Here is a 22,920-nt window from a genome sequence, read left to right on the forward strand (position 1 = left end):
ATTATACCAATATATATTATATGATTGCACTCCTAAACATGAAAAAATTGCAGGTTTCTCGCTCCATGTTCTATACATTATATTATTCATAAAATTTCATTAAATATAAAAACCTGATAAATTATTTGCGTGAATTAAATACTTTTGTAAATGTATAATTGCAGAATAAAAAGAACTTTTCACCTAGAATTTCTTGATGTTCTTGGTCTTTAAAGTTATGCTCTTTTTTTTAACACTGTGCTAATTTTTAATATTCTGTTTTTAGTAACATTTTGAATCTTTTTAGTCTTTAAATCTTTATAACATAAAAAAAATTAAATTATATTATTTACTCTTGTTGTATAAAAATTTTATTAACATTTGCACATTACATAAAACGTCTTGCAGTTTTTAATCACTTGATACATTTATATTTGTAGGTCATGAATACTCTAAATCTTTTTATCACATTTGGAGATACGTTCTTGCCTGCACCTTCTTGTTATGATGAATTATATTATGAAATAGTTAGAATGAATATTGTTTTTGATAACTTATACTCACTTAGTAAGTTATGATTTCTCTATTTTATGATAAAAAAGAATTGCATATTGATTCTATTGATGCTATTAAAGTATCTAATATTTTTTTTACTTTGATTATTAGGATTTGTTTGACATTTCTCCGATGCAACGAACTCATTTTTTTTTTTCAATGCAGAAGACAATAGAAAAATTTTAAACAACTCTAGCAGAGTTTTCTCAAAGATTGGCATCTTTTATTATTTGAAAATGTGTGGATAGAAAACTTTTTTCTGTGATGAAATTGCATTAAATATTTAAATTTTATGATTTTTACAGCTTTGCGATATACAACTTGTGATGGTGAATGGAAAGAGTATGCTGCTAAGTTAATGAATAGTCTTGTTAATATTAGGTAAGTTATTTCTGCCCCTTCATTTCCTCATTGAGATTCGTCAGTTTTCACACTAGCGAGTCCAAATATCCTCATTTACGGTGTTTTTGTAATTTTTTTCTGAAAATATCAACGAATTGCTGCACAAAACACTGGTACGCAAATAGCTTCCTATCAACATTTAAAAATTAATGAAAAAAATGGGAAGTGCTATTTTCACGTATGACTTTATTTCTTATTAAAGTTTAAATGTTTTTGCATTTTTCAGTTTAGTAATATTGGTCTTCAGTTGTGATTTAAAGTCTAAGCATCCAACTAATCAGAGATTAACATCCTGATTTTGTTAAATTATCTCTTTACAATTCCTTATTATCCCATTATGTAAATATGAGTATCCTATTATGTAAAAAACATTTCTGTTGCTGTACGAGCAAATGGACATAACTAAAAGAAACTGAATTTAAGCGTGTCCAAGGAAAGAGTTTTTAATACGAAAAGCTTTCAAGATATAACTTTTACTTTTTTATTTATTTTTGTTTCTTTTGCTTTAACCATCTGGTGGTTATGCACAGATAACGTTTCATTTTAAGCTGCATTCTTCTTTTCTTAACAAAACCCATTTTTCCATGTGATTTGATTTGGAATTAAAATTGAATTGTAAACTGAAAAAACATTCTCCGAAATTTTCCTACTTGAAATTCCAAACAATTAAGTAAGGTAGAGAGAGAAAACTTTTAATATGAAGATGGCATTGAAATTTCTCAACAGCACTATAACAAAGTATTTCAAAAATATCAAATTACATAAATATCTGCTAATGTAGTATGTAAGCTTTACAGTGTATGTAATTGATGGTCTGTTTTTAAGTACTTACTTATAAATGCTCAATTTACATTATACTCACCAGGACTTTAAAGTATCATAATTTTTATCATTTAGTTTATTAAATGTATGCCAGAACAAAAATTTTACATTCTCAAAGATCTTTTTTAGTATATTAATAAAAACATATGAATATGGCTTTTTATTTAAGGAAACTTATTACTGCATAATCCTCCTCACATAACAGAAAGACAAAACAGTGAAAGAAATTATGAATATTAAATATAAAAGAATTTTATTCAAACTTTACAAATCAAAAATTCTCCTGAACATTAAATTTTGTAATTGATTTGAAGCATATGTTATGTTAGAGTTATTAAAACAAATATAGAGTTATTAAAATATAATTTTTTCTTTTGCTTTCTTGTTTCAATTTCAACTTTTATAATTATTATTTTTTATGAATATCCATTGAGATAAACCTTTCATTAAAAAAATAAAAGTATGTGTGACTAGGGAGAAAAAGAATAAGCTAACTTTTTTTATAAATCCTTATTTTTTTTGTAATAAAAATTTGAAGAGGCACTTCAGCCCTAATATAGGGCATTTTTAGTTAAAAGGATGAAACAATACATGCCTGGTTGAACTTATTACTTGCCCTGGGCATACAATTTTTGAGACATGGTATGCACCCACAATTATTGGTATTATGTTAAAGTTGTGGCAATTATAGAAAGGCAGTTGTATATAACAGCAGTATGCATAAAAAATGGGGATTGCCAATATGTTAAAAATGCAGATTGGATATCATGTGATTGTTTATCTTCATATAATCAACATTAGAAACATTGCAGATAACTTTCATAGAATCGTTTCAGTTTAATGTTCCATGAGTAACTTATGCTCAAAGTATTTATACAATAGTTGAGTGTATTCTAAGTGCAAGAGTGCTGTGTTTTTGTCATTGCTGTTGGGGAACACTTGAAAGCAATAAAGATAACTTAATTTTTATGGTCAGAACATGTTGGAATGGCTATTACCAAAATGTTGTTTCTGTAGAAAGGCACTAAAGCCATGCAGCTATAAAACTATCAATTCACTTCTCACACATTTTCCAGAAAGAACTATTTAAGATTGCAGCTTTTACAATGTATGAGTTAAGTTAATCGTTTTTTATATAGGTATTAAAATTACTAAATAAATCATTATGCCTACATATTGAAGTATTTTTAACTTTTATTCTCTTAAGTTCAATAAGTTTATATTTTCTTTATTTAAAAAATTAACATCTTGTATCTATTATGTTGATTTGTGTTAGTTTAATAGAAAAAAAATAAAAAATTTTGTAATATAATATCTTCATAGCAATTTAAATTTTTTTAATTAAGTTATGACAACTTGAATTCCATTTCTAGCTTTCACTGAGTCTTGCCTAAAAAATAGAAGCTTTGTTTAAGCACTTTGTATTACTGTTCTCTTTTTAATATTTTTTTTTATTTGTGTAATTTATACTTGTCAATCAATTTATTTTATTTTTTTGTGCAATAATTCACTCTAATTATAATTTTGTTTACTTTCTGTAGATTCTGTATCCGTTTTTATTTGTGATATTTATTAGTTTAATTTGTTAATTGTTTTTAGGGCAATTATAAATCATTTCTCTCCAAAAATTGAATCCACTTTGGCAGATAATGGTTTATCTGCTTTGACTGAAGACCAAGTATGTAGAAATATAGTTAATATAAATTCACTGTATATAAGTGAGCGTTTCTAATTCTATTATTGTATAAATTGATAAATAGGCACATTAATTTGATAAAAGATCATTTTTAAATAGTGGAAATGTGAACTTAGCTTTTAGCATGTTGATTTTGTAAATAATGAAGGTAATTTGGAAAGGAATGAAAGCTTTGAATAAAGACCAAGCATAAGAAAACATAATTACTTGCATTCACTTCATTTAGGCAAGTGTTACTAATATTGTATAAATTAATTTATTAAAACCTTGATATATGAAATGGAAACATAGTGGTCAACGCAGAATGAAAAAAATACTGTAGATTTCATGATACAATAAAAAGAAACTTTTCAAACAATTGATTATAAAGTATTTCCAATAAACAAAATTTTACTAATTTTATAAACAATAAAGTGAAATTAAATACAAAAACTATATTACACTTATAACTTCAAGTTTAAACCAACTGTTATATTTTCCATCTGTGATTAACTAAATAGACATGGATGTGAAAAATATTTTAAAACATATATCTATTTATTTTTAATCTCATAATGTTTAGTACCCTTTGCCTGAGTAACTTTGGTCCAACATAGAAAAAATTATCTATGTATTTTTTCATGGTAGTTGATAATAGTATTTAAGGGGAAATTTTTCATTTTAAAAAAGTAAAAAGAACTTCAATTGCAAGAGATTTTATGCTTTAGCGGAAATGTTTTGTTTAGTGGTTCTGCAGGAGATATTGTAAACACTGAATAATGATGAGAGGAACTTTAACTCTGTAAAATTTTATCTGTACTAGAAAAGTAAGAAATTAAAAGGAAGTATGAAAATAGTTGCAATAAATATGATAAAATAATAACAACTGAAGTTTTCCTCTTTTTGTTTTATCAGAAAAAAATATTTTTGTCATCGACGTGTAATACATTATGCATGTATTAAAAATAGTACATCAAATCTATTATCATATTGATATATCAAAATGTATTATCATATGGATTTGCTAGGATACTTTTTGAAAACTTTTTTTTTAATTTTTAAATAAAATAAGGAAAATTATTTTAAAAAATATGTGGTTTATAGCTATGTGTAAAAAAAAATTACAATATTTTATGTTTCTAACCTCTGCTGTTTCTTTTTAGGATAATTTTAAATCAGCCAAGTTTTGGGAAAAGTCTTTGAGTTATAAAATCTACCTAATGAAATTTTTTTGTCTGTTTTTTTTTAACTTTAAAATTGTGAATAAAACTTTTATGCATCATAGTGTATATTTTAAAGACAATTATTAATTTTAGATGCCATATTTATCTAAACCTTGTGGTAACTTTTAAACAACAATAGACACCAGATATTTATGATACCAAACACAATGAATGGCATTCGCTTTAAAACTAACCTTTTACATGAGGAACGTCAAATAATGGTTATGACCATTAAAATTTTAGTTATTACCCACTTTAAATTTTCCAATTTGTTTTACCCTCAAGTTGTTATGATGCAGATTGACTTATAAAAGCTTCAGAAGGTCATAATGAAATATTTGACCTAAACTAGTCAGGCATCCCATTTTTGGTGAAAAAATTAAACCTCTGAAAAAAATTAATTTTGCCTTGCTCCTCCCCTATTCCATGTCAGTGATACGACCTGATTTTTAGTTTAAATACTGTCGTGTCTATTCCCCCTTCTATGATATTCCTGTCAACAGAAACTGGAATACTTACAACAAAATTTATGCTGAAAAACAGATATAAAGAGCATTTTCTTAAGTATAATTTAACACCTTTACCAAGCCTATGACATATAATCCTTTCTCTGGTGGTCTGTGTAAATTATCCTCCAGAAACTTGGCCTAACCAGTTGTCAATATGTGCATTTTTAAGTATGAACTTGATCTATTAAACTAAGTGTTGAAGAAGGAAACATTACAAAATGTAATTGGGGGCCATTCAAATATTTTGTAAGTTCTGATAAGAATTGTGATTTGCTTATTTTTGCTGAGTAAGAGTTATTACTGATTGTGTATTAAGTTTTTTTAAAATTTTGTTTTCGTAATAATTTTTAATTCTTTATCGTAACATCTTCCTTTGAAAGAGTAGTTGCATAACACATTTCTAAAGAGATTTGGCATTCATAGGTTTCTCTGTACATTTAACTGAATATACACATACTGTTTGTTGCAAAATTAATCAATTAAAATAATGTTTACTAGTTTACTAATTTTATTAAATGTTATTAAATTGGGACAACCATGACTCAATTCAAGTCACAAGATTTTAAATATTTTATTCCTACTTTTTAAACTCTACTTTCATGTATTAATATTGTTTCGAATTCTAGGTTTTAGACGTTGTAAGGAGTAACTATGACACTTTAACCTTAAAACTCTATGATAACCTTGATCAATATGAAAGATATACTGAGAAACCTATTGAAACTGCATTTTTTACTCCTTTGGTAAGTTCAAGATTTATTGCATACATCTCTCCTTAAAGACAAATATAAGATTTTAAAATTTCAATCTTATGTCAGATTGAGTCAATTTTTACCTTAGTTATACTATATTCATATATGACCAATTTAAGACCAAATTTGTTTCATTCTGATTGGTGATTTGGTTACTGAAATGATTTCTGTACTTAGAGATTGAAATCTTTACAAAACTTTAAATTCACTTTGTGAATATTACTTTTTTCATAAAATATCTCCTTTTTGAGATACTGAACCAATATTCAATGTACATATTTAAAATTTTTTTTAAAAATATTTATTTATTTTGTTTACTTTTTAAGTCAGGTTTTTAACAATTAAAAAAAATTGTGTTAATGTATTTTAGAAGAGTAGAAATAATAAGTTTCTGGAAATGAATTTAGTAGTTTTCCAAAAATTGTCCTATTTCTTTTCTATTCAAAATTTATTTCTGTTCCCATTATAGCAAGTGCAAAAACTTTAAAGCTTAGCTTTTTTAACCCTCCTGGTGTCAAGCCCGTTATAACACGGGCATGGTTTCTATGCTGAAAGCGGCTTGCCCGTGTATGTACGGGTTCACGTTCTAGGTCTGGAGCGGGGATCACGTCTTTTTCTGAACTAGAATATTTCCTTCCCCCTCAACCTCCTACTGCTCACAAATTGAGAGGCGTATAAGCTGTCATCGTAAATCACTCACTGTTGTGCTAGAATATTTCTGTTTGAATAGATGTGAATAGTTTGCGTTCTTTTTCATGTTTGAACCCCAATCAAACCAAAAGTTTACCTTTAAAAAACAGATTACATTTTTATTTTCTCCAACACTTTCGAAATATTGAATTTTTTTTTAAAAAATATATTCATTGCTTAATTTATTATACTAAATCTTTGAATAAATAAAATCGTTTCGTATTTTTAAATTTCAATTAATTTTCGAAAAAGCATTTTTCATTTTAGAGTAAATTGCAGGAAATTATTTCTTGTCTAAACAAATGCAATATTTAATGAACTAATTAATGAATTTCTAATATTACTAGTTTTCTATAGTATTTAACGAATTTATTTAAAATAGTTAATTTTTTTAAGTATTATGTTGCTTACAAAAAAATTTAAAAAATTTTTATCTGGCAAATGAAGTTAACTCTTAAAGCACTCTCTCCTCTTTTTGTAATGTTAAAGACTTTCTCGGCATTTTTCTAAAAATCTCATCACTCAAAACGCTAGTTTTATTTGTACTTTAGTTTAATGATATTAAAGCATTTTCATGGATAGAGAAAAAAATCGAAATTTTTTTCATTAGTAAATACATTTCTCATACATGTGAATATATAAATAAATATTTCAGTAATGATAAATAAGTTTAATAATAAACTCTAATTTCCTTAATAAATAATAATAAAAAAATGTACAAGCTGTTAAAACTCCAAATAACTAAGTGAGTTATAATAAACTAAATATTTCTTTCAAGTCCACAAAGTAAATGTAAATATTTTATTCTACTCAAATACACTTTAAATATACATACATTTAGATATACATTTTAAAGAAAACGATTTTTTTTAAAAGTATAGCTGATTATATTTAAAATATTTAAGTAATCGTTGTGAAAATTCCAGTAACTAAAATAAAATATTAAAATCATTGCACATTTTATATACTTTAATTGTTGGAACACTTGCAAACAAGATTTTTTTCTCTCTAAAAGATGTTTTATTTTTAATTAAATTCATCATTAATTTGATTCAAAGTACAATTTTTTCTATAATATCATTCGAAATCCAAATAAAAGTGTGTGTAAACTCAAGGATGTAAGCTCGAGTTGTGTTGTAATTATCATGTTTGTAAATATTCAGGAAACCTAGAAAGTAATGACGCTTCGGCGCATTGAATATTCGATAGTCTTAAAAATCCCTTTTTTTACGATCCGGAATTGAAGGGTTGTTGATAACAAGGGTGAATACATTTTTGATAAAAAATAAAATCTTGGTAACAAATATCAAGTGCATCGAAATGACATTACTTTCAGATCTCCCAATATTTCACGAATTTAAAAGTTGTTCAATCCAGATGGGCAGAAAAAACCAACGTAAGTATTACAGTACTGACATTCGTACTAAAATATGCATCGATTGATTGTCTGAAATCTAAAGTAGATAATTACATGAAGTTTTTGTTAAGTTATTAAAAGAGTTTTCAGAAGTTTAATTTGAAATGGGGGAACGCAAAGCGATAAACAAACCCTTATTGTGACGTAAATATAATCTAGACAATACTTATCATACTAGTGTCCAGATATCATACTAGTTATCATACTAGTGTCCATACGAGTTATCATACAGTTTCATCTAAAGAGCACGTTTTCTTTTCTGTTCATGGTCAAAAATACTGTAAAAGGTGAACTAAAAAAATGGGCGTATAGTACTAAAAGTGTATGACAGAAGTTAGAGAAATGCGAAATGTAGAGAAGATTTGTCACTATATTTTCTGCAATTCAATTCAAGTCTAAACTTCGACTGCGAAAAAAAAACTTAAAATAGAGCTTAAATAAACTTAAAACAAAAAATAAGAATAAAAGTAAGCTGGAATTAAAAATGAAACATAAATGAACCTAAATGAAGTACACGACAATTCTGCGAACTTAACAAGTAAAATAATCGAAGTAATGGATAAAATTTATGATTAAAAGTAAAATAAAATAAAATTCAATAACACTCTGCAACAAAATATCCATTTAACTTCATCAGTAATCTTTCGATGCATTTTGTATGCAGAATTTGCTTTTGGAATAAAAATTAACTCGCTACTTGAATAAAAAGTTCTAAAAATATTTGCAACTAAAATGGAAGACATTACATTATTTTGATTCTTTGGAATTGTATATTTTTGAATTTGTAAATGACGTTATAAACGAATTTAAGAAACATAATCCAACAAATCATATGTTTAAAAAAAAGCAATAAGTTTTTGTGCCCAACCACAATCTCAATTTCATTCATAATCCACAACATTCATAAATATATTGCTATTTATTATAAATACAATATTTTTAAAATATTACTCTTGTGAATAGTAAATATGACTATTAAGGGATACAAGTTTTATCATTCTAAATATATTTTACCCCATATAAATTAAAATCACAAATAAAACTTAATGTAATTTTCTTAAGAATAATTTTCTTTTAAAAAAATTTTTAAATTTAATTTTTCTAGAAAATAAAAAGTTGTTATGACCTTTAATTTATTGATATTTGACCGAAGTAATGCAGAAAATTTTACTTTCCTTATTTCAATAAATTTTTCTGCTTATGTTACATACGTTCTTTGATTTTTTTCTGCTAAGCTGCGAACTGTAAAAACTAAAAAAAAAATCTAAAAAAAAATCCTATATTTATTTTATATGCTATTTCCAATTTTGAAAAAAAAAATTATCATTTTTTAAAAAAAAAAGCATTTTTGATGTTGTTTTATTGCTATACAAGAGGTGTGCATAATCATAGAAGCATTTTTATGTCATAACCATTAGTTCTAATTCTTGTCAGTTTGTTTCGATGAATAAGAAACGCAGAACAACGTTTTTTTCTACTAACAGATAGGGAGAGAAAGTGATGAAGTCCTTTTAACACATTTTTTCAATTTTTCACGAACTATATTATATAAGCCGAAAACAATTATTGTTGTTTGTTATTTACCATTGTGTTTATTTGTCGCCATTTTTTACTAGTGTGGAATAGCTGATTCCGTGGAGCAACATGGTGCAAAGAGATGAATTTTTAAAAAAAATCAATATTAAATATTTTAAACCAATACTACCAAAAATTTTTGTATAACTACGTTTATTTTTGTATATTTAAATTCTGTTACTTCCACGTGATTTATTTTTCCAAATATATATCATTGCATAATCTATATTGTTAAAATCATTCCTTTGAATTTAACAGCAATGGACAAAACTACAACGAATCATTATATTTACTTGTAAAATAATATTCTTGCAACAATTCCAGGACTGATATTTATTTTTTGTATGTAAAATTTCATAAGGTTACGAATTTTTTTAAGCTTTATTATTGATAATACCCTATAAAATAAAATAAGAAAATTTACAATAAAATATGCAGTTTTGCTTAACTAGTGTATATATAAAAATTTATATTTTTAGTCAATTTTATAAAGTGTAATCTGAACAGCTTTTACTTAAATATTTAAAACACGAATTAAGAATAAATTATCCAAATAACTTGAAATTCAATACGAACTCTATTTAAATAGTATTAACGTACATTAAAAAGTTTTAAGTACGTTTTTAACAATATTCCATCTTTAGAACAGCAGCGTTTAGCGAAAGCTTTTTTTTTACTTAATTTCAAAGAAAAAGAGAAATAAAACGGGAATTAAATAAATAATATCTATTAAACAGCAGTTATTTTTCTAATCGAACATAATTGAAAAAATACTCATTAATTATTTTTTTAAATTTAAAAATATCATTAATATACTTAAAAGATAGATATGACTTTTTACTAGCTTGTATATCAACGAAATTGTACTTTGAATTCGGAAATGAGGCAATTTAAAATGCACACGCATTTTTTAAAGTAAAAAATTTAGACGGTAGCCGCAAATGTATCTGGGAAATAAAAGAAATCACAGGAAACAGGAAGGAAAAATTATCAATCACAAGAATCTATTCAGCTCCATTTCATTGAGCATTCCTTTGATGTTATATTTCAACTATATCATTGTGAAAAAGCTAAGGACAAGAAAGAATGTAACATAACCTGAAAGTAATTATCTTATCAGAACGAAAGAATTGCTTGATATTTCAGAGAAAAGTGTAAGATTGTATGAAGTTCAACAACGACTTTCAGAAAAGTGAATCACGAAACACAATTCATCCATCAAACTGTCTTGACCCTCCTTGACCACCTAGACCGATAATCACCCCTTTTAACCACAAACTGAAGCAGAAGGGGGAAAGCATACCTTTTGTCCGACCCTCGACACTTTTGGTAGAATCTTTCTAAAATGTGTCTGCCGCATGAAGTAAGAAACTAAGAGAGAGGGGAAACGCCAGGAGGGATAATAAACTACATTTTGTTTTATGTATATATATATACATACGCACACAGTCAAACCTCGTTAATGTCAACTCGAAAGGGGGTAGAGAATTTATTCACGTTATCAGTTCATAAATTTTTTTACCAGAATCTTACAATATGCAGAAATTTTGTGTTTTCTAAGCATCAAATTCTATTGTGAATATGTAAGCTATTATATATTTTGATATCTTTTTTTTTGCACTTTATATTAAATTACTAACTGCTATAAATATTCTTACAACATGTCAAAGTAAAGCACTTTAAAAAATAAAATAAAGTCATAAAGTTCATAAATAAAAAAAGAAAAACATTATAGTTCAGAACTAGTTTTAAAAGTATACTTTCTTTCTCTGCTTTATTTTTTTAATCTGTCAAAGCAAATAAAACAATTATTGAAAAATAACTAACTAATAGGAGTTAGCTGATTTATTGTAAAAAATTAGAGAGGATTACTAACAAAATAATTCGTAATAGCTAGCTGTTTTTGTTTCGTATTTGTGCATGCTTGACAAAAGTCATTTGTGCATGCTTGCTAATTTATCAACTGTATCTAAAAATTACACGAAATTTTCACTTCGCATAGCAAAAGAACGAACAGTTTTAATTGCTTTGTAAGCATCCATTTAAGAAACAAAGCTGTCTTTTTTTTAGCTGTTCTTCCCTTTCATCCTCTTAATTTGAAGAAACAGCATCAGCTAATTCATTTTGGGAACTTTTTATTTATTCAATTATAAAAGATTCTGTAACAAATCAATAAGTCATTACATCATTGCCCATTGAATTGTAGTCTTTAAAAGAAATTGATTCTGGAAAAAAAATGTAGGCTTGAGTATTAGCAGCAAGATCAGCCTCTTTGAATGATTTGATATTAAAAGATCACTGGATCTTTTCAAAGATCCAGTGGTTCACTCGAAAAGATTCACTGGATCAAAGATCACTGGAAAATCTGGCTTTTTCAAAACGAGCATTGGTAGTCAGAAACCCAAAAATTGGGTTGACTGTTCAACAACAGTTATAAAATAAAATTAACAACTGTGCAATTTTATTGCATTTTTTAGAAAAAATCATTAAAGTTCTAGAAATTATCCTTCCAATCCAATAAAGCAAAGTCTTTATTTTGGCCTCTTTTTAAGAAAAGTGCTGTTGATTGATGTTCTTAACAAACTTTTGATGATAGAGTAACAAAAAAATGAGAAAATCCAAAAGAAAGTGATCCCTTAAGTTCCAAAAATTAAATTATTTGAAATATTTTATGTTTAAAGACTACCATTAAAAAAGTTCCTATTTCATTAATTTTAAAAATTGATCAAAATTATTTCTTGCAGTTACAGTTTTAATAATAAAACTCTAAGCTAAGAATTTTAATTTTTTTAATAATTTTCTACAATGTTTGAATTTCAGGTGCGGAGCATTGTTGCTGAATATCGCAATACTTCTAGTTTCAAGTCCTTAGATATGCATAAATTACTCAGAGAATCTTCATCAATTAGTTGAAGGCCTATTTGAATCATTTTTTTTATCTGTTCCCTTAGATGTGTTTATTTTAGCATTTTTATCTAAAATATGAATCAAATTATATTAATAAAAATCCAATGTTTTCGATTTTATTGACCATGTTACTGTTTCAATTATATTATCTAATCTACTGAATTTTTCACACAACGTATATTTTATGAATTCTGATAAACAAATTTTGTTTTTCTATTTGACTTTTTAGTATTTGTTTAGTGAAACCTTTATCAGCTTTCTAGGATGACATTAACCCTTGCAGAACTGAAAATGTCAATTTTTGAATTCTGCAAATTCCTAAAACTGATCAGAAATGAATATATTTAAGTAATAATATGTGATCTATATGTGTAATTATATGTGACCTATGCTGCCTAATGTAGAACAGGTGGGTTGGTTAATCTGTCAACATTTGTCATTGAACTGAGTAATTTCATGGAATATTTTTGTCACAAGATATTTTTTTTTTTTTACAATCATGGGTAACATTCTTCCAGTTTTTGAAGGTAGGGGAATAAATATTGTCTTCTCTCTGTTGTGATTCTTTTAATATTAGAGTATGAAAACTTACGATTCTTCCTTTTGTATCATTAAATACTTCAATTTAGGAAACAGTATATTTGGCTTCCAAAAATGTATTATTGGATTCCTTGTAATATATCTTTATATTGTATCATTATCTTCTTTAATTTAGAAAACAGCAAGTTTGGCACCAAATACAGTGAAACCTTCTGTTAAGGACACTCCTGAAAAATAGAGATGCCTCTCAATATGAACATATTTTTAATTACCCGTGAATCTTCTATGAATAAACCATTATGTACAGTCTCCGCAAAGTGTATACTCCCGTAATTGAACATGGAGTCATTTTTGCTCTAAAACGTATTTCTATCTCTTCAAACTGGACACTACTTTTTTTAAATTTTGCAGGAAAAAAAATTCTGTTTTAAATTACGAGGGGGGGGAATGAAAATTTTCACCATTTTGAAAGCATGTAAATTTTTTGCCTCATCCCTAACTAAAAATATTGTTAAGCTATTTCACTACTAAGGAAGCGATCTTTGTCCTGTCACCTTGTTTTGTCTTTGCAAAGAAAAAGGATAAAATGATACTGTTCTTGTGAAATAATTCAGACAGTAGCATCTTTTGATCTTTTCCTCAGGAGGACACAGGTAATGAGACACCTCAATTTGAAATGACGCCTTAAATGCTCTCAGTGCTTCTTCACCACTGAAAATTTCTTTCGTTTTCTTAATAATTTGAAGACTGTATTTAACGCAGCTGGGGTACAAAAAAAAACAGAAATATAATCTTTGAGTTGTTCATATAAATGAAACATTTATTTAGACACTTGATAGGTGATCAATTGTGAATAATCAACTCATTAGGTCCTTATTGCTTTTTTTTCTGTGCATCGTGGGAGGTTTACTTTCAAGGAGGTATTAATCACGTTTCCTATCAAGTGATTCCTACCAAGTGTTAGGGAGAAACCAACTGAGGACTAAAAGCTCCTATTCGGTATCATATGACTAACTTTAATATCTGTGTTAGTAGGAAAATTATATTAATTTATCTGCAGCTACATCTAGAATTCAAATATCTAAATGTATTTAAAATTTTTTCATATAAATTTTTTTGTATAGAAATAAATATTTTTAAAGGTTTAAATAAATATCCTTATATATTATTTAATTTTTCTATGTCCTTGAAAATATTCTAAAAAAATTTACAGTGGTAAACATCGCTATTTGGGTACCCTTATCGTAGACAAACAATTCTCATAAACGAACAATTTTTCGGTCCCAATAATGTCCGCTTAAGCAAGGTTTCACTGAATGTTAATGATTTCCGATAGAATTGGAAAAATTAGAGATGATTGTGCTCCAGAAAAATCCAGATTTCTGGGTTTTTCACTACCCGCAATCCAAAAGTTTTCAGAAATCCAAGGTCCAGAAGTTTCAAGAAATCATCGATCAAATTTATGTATAGAAATTCTTAGATATTTTATTTAAAAATATTAGAACTAGAATATATACTTGGCATCTCTTTCATTTGGAAATATTTTTTCTGGTAGGATAATAAAAGTGATTAGAGATTAAATAAACTTATAAATTATTATTCCTTTAAATTAATGCTGCATATAATTTCTTTACAATTTCATGTTTTGAAAATACCAATCATTTAAATTTATAAATACATAAATTTTTTTGAAATGCGTCATTAAATATTTTACTCAAGAAATTTTCAGAATTTTTGAGTTGGGCTCACAATCACCCCTATACTGGGGAAAAATTATTTTCCCTAGAATTTGATGGTTTAAAAAAAAATTTGCATTTTTATTTGAAACTAAAGAAATTCAGTATTCTTGAAAGAATAAGTATTAGTTATTTTTAACTCTCTAATACACTGTCTGTACCTCTTTTGCATCTATGACAGCCTGTACACGTTTCGAGAGACTTTCCACCTATTTTTGATTGGTAGGCATGGAAATGAACTTCCAACAATGTTCATCACTGCTAAAAGAAATGTAGGCCATTAAGATGGTAGATTTGGCTGATTATACATCTACATTATGATTCGTTCCAAATGTATTCTACTTGCTCTGAAAAGGCAAAGTTCAGTTTTTGAACTTCGATTTTATAAAACCATATCCACGGAGCCGCAATGGCTCAGGTGATAGAGCGTTCATCTTCCAATGAGGTGAACCGTGTTCAAATCCCGGCGATGGCTGGTCGATACGAATTCTGCATCCGGCTTGCACCGATCACGGTGCTGACGTGAAATATCCTCAGTAGTAGACGGATCACCGGTTAGAATCCCTTTGCAGTCAGGCTGACCTTGGGAGGTTCTCATGGTCTTCCTCTCCATGTAACGCAAATGCGGGCTAGCTCCATCAAAAACTCCTCCACGAAGACTAATTTCTCCGAATACTTGATCCAGGAGTTCCCTTGTCTTCTGGATTGGGTTCAAAATTATAAGGCTGCATAGTTGAACATTAGTAGTTATAAACCCAAAAATTGGGTCGGCTGTTCAACGACGGTTATAAAACAAAGCCTTGTCCCAGTGTAGTAAATGGTGACTGATGCACGTAAATCTGTCGAGTCACAAAGTCCTCCATGTTCCCATTGCAAATCATATCTCTGGTGATATTGATCCATCATTTTTCTTGTCTTCTGGATTGGTTCAAAATTACAATTCTACAGAGTTGAAAATTAGTAGTCGTAAACCCAAAATTGGGTCGGCTGTTCAACGACGGTTGTAAAATATTGTTAAAAAAAACATGGATGTTTTGGACTGGATTAGCCTGGTTGGTAAGCAGGGTTTCCGCTACGGTAGCTTTTTTCGCAAAATGAGAAAAGACCCCTCAAAAATGCTAAAATTCAACAAAGCATTTTCGCATTTTTGCTAAAGGATTTTACTAAATTCCATTAAAAAAAAGCTTACTGATAGATTGGGAGATTTGGATAAAATCGAAATGTTCAATATATTTATACCTAGCAGGATGCCCCATCGTTCGGAAGAATTACAGCATTATGGTGTAAAGGAAATCCGTTGCATTTTCAATTTGTTTTCGGAATCTCCCAGAAAAGATTTTCAGTTTACAGAAACTGAATTACTTTGTGAATGGGGATTGTTTAAACACATCATAATGAAACGATGTAAAAACATGCCATTTAATGAATTACTTTTATTTTTATATACCAATGATGTGTCTGAACAGTACCCATTAATAACTTCTGTTATAGAGTATTGTGCAACAATACCAATGCACACTGTTGACTGTGAAAGGGGCTTTAGCTGCCTTAATTTGATTAAAACTAATATTCGAAACAGGTTGTTAATCAACCATGTAAACAATTTGTTAATGATTAATATTGAGGGCCCTGAAAGTGCATTTAACTTTCAAGAAGCATTTGTAAAATGGGCAAACATGAAAGAAAGGAAGATTGTTAATTATAAACCAAAATGTTTTGATAAATAATAAATGTGTTTTTTTTTTTGTTATAGGTATTCTTTTTGATATTCTTGTACATTAAGCTATTCTTTGTCAGATAACTTACAGTACTTGTTTGATATAAAGTAATTTTATAAGCCTAATGGCATTTTAGCATTTTGCTAACACTTTTTTTCAGATTTTAGCTTTTTTGCTAATGAATTTTTAGACTCAGCCTAAACCCTGTTGGTAAGGCACTGGGCCCATGTCCAAGAGGTTGTGGGTTCGATCCCCGCCTCCGAAGACTCCCTGTGTAATGAATGGTGACTGATGCACGTTGACTCTGTCGAGTCAAAGTTTCGAGTCACCATTGTTCCCATAACAAAACATACCTCTGGGGGGGGGTATTGATCCAGAAGTTTTCTTGTCTTCTGGATTGGTTCAAAATTACAAGGCTACGGAGTTAAAACTTAGTGGTCGGCTGTTTAGCGACAGATATAAAATGGATGCGCATGTCTTATATGTCTGAAAGAAACAGTGATCTTTTTCAAATATAACTGGGATTTCTCAGAAATATTGTCAGACTTAGGAGAGCAGCATTACCCAGAGTATCCAAACTTCATGAATAAGCCGTAATTCGTAATACACATTAAAAATAAAATATACTTTTCTTGAGATATAAAAAGCACCTAAAGGGGGAGATTAAGTTGTTATATTTGTTTCAGTGTTAATACGTAGTTGGGCTTTGAGATTCAAATTATGCAGGGATCGTTTAAGTATTACATAAGCACCTAAAGGAGATGGGGTATGTATGATCAATGCTTACCTAAAACTAAAATCTCCATATTTTAAAATTTTATGAAAATGATCAACAACAAAAAATATATAACAAAGATACACTTGGAAAATTATGTTCTGGGAAAGAAAACAAAATAGATTGAAATTTCTTCAAAATTTTATTTAATGAATTAAATTTTGTTTTATGCAAAATTATGTATTTTATCGAAGAATTCTACAGTAAAAATCAAAATTGAAACAGAAAACGAGTTATCAAACTTTAAATTCGTACAACGCAAGTTTTATCTCACTATTTTAAATTTATAGCAGCCGTGGCATCTTTGGAAAAATAACTGCTGATTTATACCAAAAAAAAACTAATTTAATAATAGAAAAAGATTTATGCAAATTTATTTGAATTCATTTGTTTATTATTTAAAATAAATTATATATCTATTCAGAAAGGAAGTTTGAAAACGGAATCAAAGGCTAAGTTCATTTTCGCAAACTCTCATATTACAAGCATGTCCATTTTCGTAAACACGTATTTCGAACTGTGACCAGATTTAAAATCTCACTGACTATTTGTGCAAGTTTTAGTTACTATACTTAACTTGAAAATTGAAAGCAATGCTCACTTTCATGTATTAAGCAACAATTATGATGTTTGATAAAGTATACGTGTGCTGGAGAAAAACAGGGTGTTCTGTAAAGACCTACCTTAATGTGTTTTGAATCCCAGATTGGGGACACAAATTTATATGTAAGCAAGAAAAAAATAAATACGCTATCCAAATCACAGTATAGTTTGTCTACGATAAAAACACCCTTCGCCACAAAGTCTGAGGCCGTCTGCTGTTATGGAAATAGGAATAGCGCATTTCAGGGAGGGTAGCTTCTCTTCACTCTAGGGCTAACACAATAGACCGGGGAAATAATGCCCTTTCTCTCGCCGACCAGAGCCGAAACCTGCCCTAAACAGTGACCCCAGAACCCTGCTTGAAATAGTTACCATAGTCACCACCACGGATCCAGACGAATGGCTAGGAGAGTTCTGACTGTAGACAAAATATACTGGAGGGCAATAAACAGCAAAACAGGTTTGATTGAGGAAAGAAAATGGAGTTACGAACCCCAGTTTTGGTTTTCCATTTTGATAAGGAATCTATAAATACATATTATGGAGCCACGATGGCTCAGGGTATAGAGCCCTCGCCTTCCAATGAGGTGAACCGTGTTCGAATCCCAGCTATGGCTGGTCGATACGAATTCCGGCTTCCACCGACCACAGTGTTTACGCAAAATATCCTCAGTGGTAGATGACGGATCATGGGTTAGAGTCAGGCTAACTGCGGGAGGTTCTCGTGGTTTTCCTCTCCGTGAAACTCAAATCCATTCAAAAGTCCTCCATGAATACAAATTTCCCCCAATACATGATCCAGAAGTTCCCTTATCTTCTGTATTGGGTTCAAAATTACATGGCTACGGAGTTGGACACAAGTAGCCGTAAACCCAAAAAATTGGATCGGCTGTTCAACGACGGCTATAAAATTAAAAATAAAATGCATGGGCGTTCTTTACAGAACTTTAAATATATGTCAAAAATGTAAAGGTAGGTAGAGGGGACTTAAATAAGCATATTTCGTATAGGATTGTGTGAGCGGTAATGCCGCCTTGAGCCGGTAGGTAGCGCTGATGACTGCGGCGTATAAAAGCGCTTGCTAGCTGGATTCCCGCACGGATCTCAAACAGCATGCATCGTTTCACCAATGTGGAGTTTGCCGACGTGCATTTCATGTATGGGGCTGCACAAGGAAACGAATTAGCTGCTCAAAGGATGTACAGGGAGCGTCAGAAATCACCTGGACGCTGTCTACGGCCAGCATTGGATAGGACGGGGTGGTCCCTGGCCACCACGTTCTCCTGATTTACCTGCTTGGACTTTTTCTTTTGGGGTCATATTAAAAGCCTGGTGTACGAGAGTCCCATCAAGAAGATCTTGTTCCCCGGTTGTCTGCTGCTGCTTTACATGTGCTCGACATGCCTAACGTCTTTTCTAATGTACGTCGATCCATGCGCCGTCGCTGTGAATCTTGTATCGATGTTGGTGGCTGCTCTTTCGAGCACCTCTTGTAAACTGTTGATAAATTTTTATTTTATTTTGTCTTTACTTGTCATTTCAGTTTCCTCTGATTCATACTGCTTTACAAGCTAGTGCTTTAATGTGCCATTACCGCACACACATTCCTATCCGAAATATGCTTATTTATGTCCCCTCTACCTACCTTTACATTTTTGATACATATTTTAGGACCACCCTGTATATATATGATTAGTGATACAATGTGTTATGATGGAATATTTATCTCAACTTAAAATTTTTTTTGTGCATGTGACTCAAATTGAAAAATAAAAAGCTTATAAGTGTAAGAGCTTTCTCACCCCCCCCCCCCAAAAANCCCCCCCCCCCCCCAAAAAAAAGAAAAAAATGCGTGGAATACGCTAAACATGTTTTGTGATAAAATTCTTTTGTTTTAAAATTATCCTTATTTATTTTTTGAATAATATTTTTTTTATCTGAACAATATAGCTCCAACAGGCCATCAAAACAAATCTTAGTTGCCCAGTCTTACCCCACATTTCATTAGTTTTTTTTTTTTTTTTTAACGTTAAAGCTATAAAATAATACACGTGCTAACACAGGGTTGCCACCGGTGACTATTTGCAACTATTTTCGACTGATATGGCTAAACGGAGCTGCCGCTGCCTCCGGCTCACTCGCCGGTCTTCTCCCTATCTCATCCGCTCCATGTTCTTGCTACCTCGGCCCCAAACTTCTCCCCTCTTCAGTGGGCGAAATCCTTACTCAATCTTCAACTGTCCAAATCGGAGGGGGGAAGAACTAGGATTGAGCTTGGAGAGGGGTGCTAGGGAATTATCCTCTATCGCCTCAACGTTAATCATTTTTTAAATGATATCAAAGTCGTAATGCATTCACTTGAAAACTTCAGAGTGGCCAAAAAGTAAATTTCTAAATGCAATGGCATCAAGTAATACCATCGAAGATAAGAGATATAAAGCTGATTAGTCGAGGAAAGCACGTGCCACCTCAGGATTTTTTTAATTGCAAAATAATTTTTATTTATAAGTTATTTTCTTGAAATTTCAAAAAGTTAGTCTTGATTTTAATTAAAATTATTTAATTTCAGACAATTTATCAAAAGTGAAATAAAATAATTCTATATTTATCAGTTAATGTAAATAATGTTTTTAAAATCATAAATTTCCATGAATTAAAACTTAATGTTAGCTAATAATTTTAGTTTGTAGTTGAGTGATTTAATTAAATTTTTGTTATGTTATTAATGTTCAGTTATTAATAATTTAACCAAATAATTCTATGCTTAACACTTTTATGGTATTTTTAAAAGCGTTAATGTTTTTTTTTTCATTATTGCGATTATAACTTTTCATTATTTTGAAGTTGTTTTATTTAAACTTATTTTTTATCACTATCATCTTTATTTATTCATTAATTTACTACTGTTTATATACTACTGTTTTATTAAAAATATATTTTGTGAATATTCGGATTATATTTGATTTTGTATTATTTTTCAATCACGACTATGCGTGGAAATTTAATTGTCGCATAACTCTTATACGAATAATTTCGTAATCTCTTCTTAAAGAAGTAAATGTTAGGGAAATCTGTTAATAAATTTTATAAAATCAATATAACAAACTGTTTTAATAATTATTAAATATGCATATAGAAATCGAGGAAAAAGAACGCATTTATATATTCATTCATTGAAATCTGGAGCCTTATCTATTTACACGAAGGGTTTATAGTATGAGAAATTTTGCCGGAGACTTTTTAATTTAAAGAGAGTGCAGCATTAGAACTCTGACTTTCAATTGTTTCACAATATATGCATCACAGTATATGTCATGTACCGCGAAAGATTTTATTCATTGCAAATTTTTCTTGTTGAAAAGCAGAAAATTAAACTTTTTTAACCTTAACTTTAAAGATAAAAAATGTAAAGATATTTACTATAAGAAAAGGGAAGGAAACATTAATTGCGTGTTTTTCACATTCAATTAATCACGGATTTGCCCGAAATGGATTTGCACATGGTAAAAAATATATAAATTAATAAAGAAATTTTTAGTAAATTTATTTACTATAATACACAATTAACTCAATTATTTTATGTCGAATTTAGTTACTTTAGTTGGGTATTCATTGTTTTTTTTTGGTTTTTTTAATCAGATTTTGAAAGAGTTCATCTATTTGTTTTTTGGATAAATAAATATTACTACATATACTTTTAAATCCTATTCATTTCATTAAAAGTGGTATTAAAATAGATGTTCTTAGAAACATTAGAATTCCAAGTAATTAGTTTATTTATATTAAAATTATTTCTTTTATCGTATAAATCAACAAATCAAATATTTTCTTCTTTTATTATACTCAAATCCAAAAAATTAAAATCAATATTATCATCCTGACAACGAAGCTATAAGAATTTCTCGCGATAAATATTATTTAATAAAATAGTATAATCTTGAAAATTAAATCATCAATAAATCTAAAAACAAATTTAATATTAAGAGTGTAACATTTTTTCATAATAATGCAAAAATAAGTTATCTAAGAAAGATGAATAATTGGTGAATATGAATTTATCATTAAATTCCTAAGTTTTAATTTTTCTATAATATTTAAAATAAAACACTTTAAAGATTACTGTTAGTGAATTTCATATGAAATACAGTCAAAAGTGAACAATTCACCCCAATGTAAGAATTTGGTCTGATTTATGATGTCCTGCAACTTGATTTGATGGTTCGTTCAAGTTGAACCATCAGAAATTTCTATCATAGTTTCCTAGAAATCAAATGTTGGGTCGATCATGAAAAACCATCATCTCAATGTAAGAATTCTGATTGATTTATGATGGTCTAATATAAAAAACAGACAAATTGTTTTGATGGTTTCCAGAGATACATCAAGAATTCCCAATATAACATCATGGAAATATATAGTTGGAACCATCATGGATTGATGGTCCATAAGAATCAAACTTCTCCCGATGGTAAATCATCATAGTATTACCATCATAGTAGCACTTTCCATCAGGGAATGATGGAAATTTGTTGGCATGTCAAAAACCATGAACGCAAAATGTTGGATGCTGGTGTCCATCAAATGATGTTGGATCATCATAAATCGTACTGAAACCGACGTAAACCATAAAATTTCGACTTGGGTAAGCATTCGGCACTTCGCAAAATGCAATGAAATCGTAAATTTGGCGAATAAAATTGTGTTCCGACAAAAGTATTGGTGAATGATTTTTTCCACTAGAAGGAAAAATATATATTTTACTCTATCCTCAAAACTACGTCAAAATGAATTTTTCTTAAAAAAAATCAGTATTTTTATTTGATTGCATTCAGATGTTCGTTAGAAACGCTGCCTAACCAATTAGAACTGAGTCCAAAATCTTGATACAAACTATCGTAAAATAGTTTTCTATGAGGAAAAAATTTAATACTTGCATTTGGCGAAGACTTTCGAAAATGAGCGAATACTGTTCATATTTGGCAAATTTACCGGCTAAATATTTAAAATCCTTAGCAAGGGACCTGAAGATGTACCTAGAGTAC

General features: G+C 29.0%; 1 protein-coding gene across 6 annotated transcripts in view; it reads left to right on the forward strand.

The window, feature by feature from the left end:
* Positions 1 to 12,625, forward strand: part of LOC107440967 (armadillo-like helical domain-containing protein 3) — an 86,354-nt gene extending 73,729 nt beyond the window's left edge. For all 6 annotated transcript variants that reach the window (XM_016054069.3, XM_071188418.1, XM_016054068.3 and 3 more), the window contains 5 exons: positions 420 to 546; positions 840 to 915; positions 3,358 to 3,436; positions 5,792 to 5,908; positions 12,420 to 12,625. In XM_016054069.3, coding sequence (XP_015909555.1) covers positions 420 to 546; positions 840 to 915; positions 3,358 to 3,436; positions 5,792 to 5,908; positions 12,420 to 12,512 — 492 coding nt within the window. In that variant the 3' untranslated portion in view covers positions 12,513 to 12,625. The remainder of the gene's footprint in view (positions 1 to 419; positions 547 to 839; positions 916 to 3,357; positions 3,437 to 5,791; positions 5,909 to 12,419) is intronic.
* The last annotated feature ends 10,295 nt before the right edge of the window (positions 12,626 to 22,920 follow it).

This window comes from Parasteatoda tepidariorum, chromosome X2, assembly GCF_043381705.1.
Source record: "Parasteatoda tepidariorum isolate YZ-2023 chromosome X2, CAS_Ptep_4.0, whole genome shotgun sequence".
In the NCBI taxonomy this organism is placed as follows: Eukaryota; Metazoa; Arthropoda; class Arachnida; order Araneae; family Theridiidae; genus Parasteatoda; species Parasteatoda tepidariorum.